Source organism: Geosmithia morbida, assembly GCF_012550715.1.
Source record: "Geosmithia morbida isolate 1262 chromosome Unknown scaffold_7, whole genome shotgun sequence".
Taxonomy (NCBI): Eukaryota; Fungi; Ascomycota; class Sordariomycetes; order Hypocreales; family Bionectriaceae; genus Geosmithia; species Geosmithia morbida.
In genome coordinates, this window is record NW_023336194.1 from 286,497 (window position 1) to 291,496 (window position 5,000).

A 5,000-nucleotide genomic window follows, 5' to 3' on the forward strand; every position below is an offset into this window, starting at 1 on the left:
GGGGAGGTAGTTATTGTATATTACCACGTAGACAAGATATGACGGAAGGGAGGTTGCCCATTCAACTACCCGGCTAATTTGTTTTGTCCTTTTTTTTTTTTCAAATAATCATATTTTGGATCGAAAAGAAGGAGCTTTTTTCCTATGACGGTGATGAACAAGCATAAAAACAGAAGAAGAAGAAGAAGAAGAGAAAAGAAGAGCAGATCAAGACCATCACTGTACATATTGAGGATATATATGTGGGGCCCCTCGTGAGCCAGCACAAAAATTGTTGTGTAGAGGATTTTGGTGAAAATGTAGACGACATAGAATTTCATACATCACACGTGAGAGAGATTGGACTCACCAACCCAGAGAGGCGCGACGACGACGACGACGACGTCGACGTACTCCGGGACCATCTAGCCATGACCGTATGTCAGACTCCCCACTCAGATACAGTTCCCCCGTGCACACGAGACGAGGCTCACCCGACGATATGCAGACCGACGCTACCCCAGTGCTCGTAGACATGAGTTCACTGTTCCGGCCTCCCGCCGCCGCCAGGGCAGCTCAGACCCTTGACCGGACGCTCTTCTCACGCACCCTGCCGGCCACGGCGGCCGTGGTCCGGGACAACAAGCTGCTCTCGCGGTATCGCAAGGACTTTGAGGGTACGCGGGAGCTCCTCAACATCGACAAGATGAGGCCCATCGTTGCTCATCCGGACCCTGCCTTGGCCCGTCAGGGCAGCAAGTGTCTGGTCTTGGACCCGGCCATCAAGTCGTCAGGTAGGTATCATCATCCCTCCCCGTTCGGAGTCACATATCTGGCAGCTCTGTTTATATATTATATATATATACTTTGGGGAAAAAAAAGAAAGAAGGAAAAACTATACATCCATCATCTCCAGGACAAAGACGCATCTGACATGGAGAGAGAAAAAAAATCAGTACCTGAAACTTGGAGCTCAAAGCTCAAAGAGGCGCTGGATGCCGGCGAACTCAGTCTCATTCCTTACAACGTGGACATTGACTACACCTATTGGAGCTATGGTCCGTCCTTCTCTCACTGTGGCTTCTTCTTCTCCTACCCTCCCTCTCTCTCTTCCTCTGCTCGCTGCACATCTCGTCAGATATACATATGATCAAACTTACTCACACCCTACACAGTTGACGTTGTGAAATCTATCCTCCCCGAGAGCCTTCAAAATGAGGTCCCCAGCGGCTTCAATTCTGCCGGTCACGTCGGTCAGTGACGCATCCTCATCCTTGCGTCGTTGTCGTCTTCTTTCTCACTCCTTACTCTTGATGCCAATTTCCTGGAGAGAAAACTAACACGCACACACACACGTGCACACACGCCAGCCCACCTCAATCTGCGCGAACAATATCTACCGTACAAGCACGTCATCGCCCAAGTCCTCCTGGACAAGAACCCTCACATCAAGACCGTCATCAACAAGACGGACAATGTCGGCACGGAGAACGAGTTCCGCACCTTCTCGTACGAGGTGCTCGCCGGGCCGGACGACATGGTGGTCGAGGTGCGCGAGAGCAACTGCTCCTTCGTCTTCGACTACTCAAAGGTATACTGGAACTCGAAGCTGAGCAACGAGCACGACCGGCTGGCCTCGCTGTTCCAGCCGGGCGAAGTGGTGGCCGATGTCATGGCCGGCATCGGGCCCTTTGCCGTGCCCGCCGGTAAGAGGGGGGTGTTTGTGTGGGCGAATGACAAGAATCCCGAGAGCTACAGATATCTCAACAAGGCTGTTCAGAGGAACAAGGTGGGCTCTCTCTCCCTCTCTCCCTCCTTCTCTCTCTCTTTTTCTCCCTCTCTGCATGGAGAAGGCAGTAGCTGTCTTTGGTTCTGGCTAATATAAAGCATGCAAAGGTATCCGAATTCGTCAGGCCCTTCAACCTGGACGGCCACGACTTCATCCGGCAGGCAGCCGACCTCGTCCTCGAGGCATCAGCCCGGGGCCAGCACGCCACAGTCGCCGGTCCCAGACCGTCAAGGACGTCCAAGGAGCCTCCCCCGCCACCGACCAAGGTCCCCGTCCCGCCCACGGTGTCCCACTTCGTCATGAACCTCCCCGCCTCGGCCATCGAGTTCCTCCACGACTTCCGCGGTCTGTACCACGGCCACGAGGACCTGTTCTCCTCACCCGGGACCGAGGCCCAGACCCAGCGGTTGCTGCCCATGGTACACGTCCACTGCTTCGCGCCGAAACCCAACGACGACGCGGCCGTGAGGGGCGTCGTCGAGCGCATACAGAGGGAGATTGGCGTAGCCCTGCAGCCTGGCAACGGAGAGGTGCAAGGTCAGGCCACGTTCCACGAGGTGCGGGACGTGGCGCCTAACAAGCTCATGTTCTGCGTCAGCTTCCGTCTACCGCCGGAGGTCGCCTTCGCCCCTCGGACATGAAGGGGGGGGGGGGGGGGGGGGGGGGGGGGGGGGGGGGGGAGAGGCAAGGCAAGGCAAAAAAGCAAGGCAGGAAAAACGCAAAGCTGCAATCGAGCGGCAAACTGGCAACGCAAGCAGCCAGAAACCAGGCAGGTAAGCGAGCAATTGGCTTTTCTTCTTCTTTCTTCTTCTTCTGTATCCGCCACATGTGTGTGTGTGTGTGTGTGGTGCTGTTGTAAACCGCCGAGGACGGGAGAGGAGGATGCGGTTTGTCGTCATTGATTGGAGGAAGACGACAGGATGACTCCACAGTCCGGGGCGGAGGATGGCCTGGCCCCCGGAGATAAAAAAACAAGGATGAGTTCTCGTCTTCTTCTTTCTTAACGGTCCCACTCATCCGTCCCACGTACGTAGATTCATTATTTTCTGGAGGGGTAAAAAAAATGGTAGGTTGGAGAGAGTTCACGAGAGTGAAGATGCTCTTCTTTACGGGACCACAAATGTCGTAGCCGGAATTGTCCCGGAGGTCAGCTGACCTGGCGCGGGGTACGCGTCCCAAATCCCCAGTGCTTCATCGTCGGTGGCGGCACCGCGTCTCGTCTTGCTACGATGAACATGGCGGACAGCGAGTGGATGGGCTCCATCAGCATGGCCGGTCGGGCACCGGATCTCGAGCGGGTACGCGAGTCCCCCTCACACGCAAGATTGCCGGGGAGGCATCGTTCTTGCGGCGCCGATACAGCGGCGCAAGGAGGGCACGAGAGTGTTGGGAGGCCCTCGGCCGACTTGACCGGAGAGGGAGGGAGAGAGAGGGAGAGGGAGGGAGAGAGAGGTCAGACAGCTTCGTCAAGGATATCTATTTCGGTCCGGACCGGTTGTGGCGAGAGCAGACGTAGATGCTCGGGGAAGACGAGGCTCGGTAAGGGAGCCCGATCCGTCATACCTTGTAGGACGGAGGACCGACGGTGGACAGCGGAGTCTTAGCACGGTGGTCCCGCGAGAGCAGATGGGTTGGCTGTGCGACCGGAGAGCAGTCTGCAGATCAGTACTATCTACTACCTCTTACCCTTTGGCCTTGGCCTGAGGGTCGACGCAGATGTCCGTGTAGAGGAGATAACGATACAGTATGTGCTGATATATAGAGATGAGTCTCATGTACGATGAACAGATGCGTATGAGACTGTGGATGAGGCGACCAGTTTCCTCTTGCCCCACTGAGGAACACTGAAGAAGAAAGAGGGGGGGGGGGGGGGGATAACGTTAGTATGTTGGCAAATAAAAAAGAAGAGATCAGGCAATGATTTGATATGATCCCCTCCTCTCCCCTCCCTTGACAGAGAACGGGTGCATCATGTAACCCTCTCTCTGATGATGTGTCCCTCTCTCTCCCTTCACTGCATATCCTGAGACATTACACGACGACAGCGGTACACGTACGAGGAAGGAAAGAGATTCTATGGATAAATAACCTTGACCCATCTCCCGGATTAGAGGCACGGAGGCAGGACGTTATATCCTATCAGGTCCGGGTCGTTTGCCATGGTAATAGCAACTGCCTAGTATTGATATAGATGGATGATGGCAGGAGATAGGGTGAGCACCTTGAAGACCAGACCAACCACCGGTACCAAAAAAAAAAAAAAATTGGGGGGGGGGGTTTATTTTATTTTTTATTTTTTTTAACTTTGCGGCTCACCCTAGAGTTAATCAACAGGCAGGTTGGTCAAAGAGAGAGAGAGAGAGACAGAGGGATAGAGAGAGACAGAGAGATAGAGAGAGACAGAGAGATAGAGGGAATTTTTTGAGACGGGTATGGAATGAGACACCCCCCCCCCCCCCCCCCAAAAAAAAAAAAATCCACGGTGTGCGGGATTACAGGTAAATTGGGTCTAGGAAGAAGAGGAATCCACCGAGCCGGTAAGCCGAAGTGATGTGCTCTCACCCCCTGTCGGTTTCTTTTCTGTTCTCCTCTTTTCGAGTTTGAGTTTGGGTTCTCTCTTTCGAAGTTGGTTCTCCCCTTTCACGGCTCAGGGTGAAGGAGTGTAACATCATGTTCAATCCCGAGTAGCGATTACGAGAGACTCGAGGAGAGGAGGTGAGAGTTTGCATCATTCGCATGGCATGCAACACGGTCAAACGAAGACGTATGCCGGGTTATATGTTCCGATGATTCCGTCGGTAATATATATGTACATGTCTATGCAAACACCACATGCAGACTTTTTGGTTTGACTGATGCCTGGTGTGTGTGTGTATGTGTGTGTGTCTGTTTTGTAGGAATGCGCGGAGGAAGATGATTTCCATCAGTGAAAGAAGAGCAAGGGCTATTCTAGAGTAATTGGATGACGAGCAACACCAGGGAGAATAGAGGTGTATGTTATAATCTGTATATAATCTGTATATAATATGTAATACTCGTATTCACAGTCCGAGGAGCCGAAAACGGAACTAGCTGTTTCACCCTTTTTTTGAGGTATAGCAGTTGCAGTCCTCGTACCTTGATGTGCCATGGTCCCTGGTCTCTCTCTCTCTCTCCTGTGTCAATCGTATCGATACCGAACGGAAGGGACGGGAGGGGCTTCTTCTTCTTTCTTTTTTTTTTTTTTCCTAGC

General features: G+C 53.2%; 1 protein-coding gene across 1 annotated transcript; it reads left to right on the forward strand.

Moving 5' to 3' along the window:
• Window positions 1–481: 481 nt before the first annotated feature.
• On the forward strand, window positions 482–2,409 carry GMORB2_6936 (tRNA (guanine37-N1)-methyltransferase; the record flags this gene model as incomplete). Its single annotated transcript, XM_035468901.1, has 5 exons — window positions 482–773; window positions 936–1,037; window positions 1,155–1,232; window positions 1,350–1,768; window positions 1,876–2,409. The coding sequence occupies 5 exons, from the start codon at window positions 482–484 to the stop codon at window positions 2,407–2,409; spliced, it is 1,425 nt and encodes a 474-aa protein (XP_035321281.1).
• Between the last annotated feature and the right edge of the window lie 2,591 nt (window positions 2,410–5,000).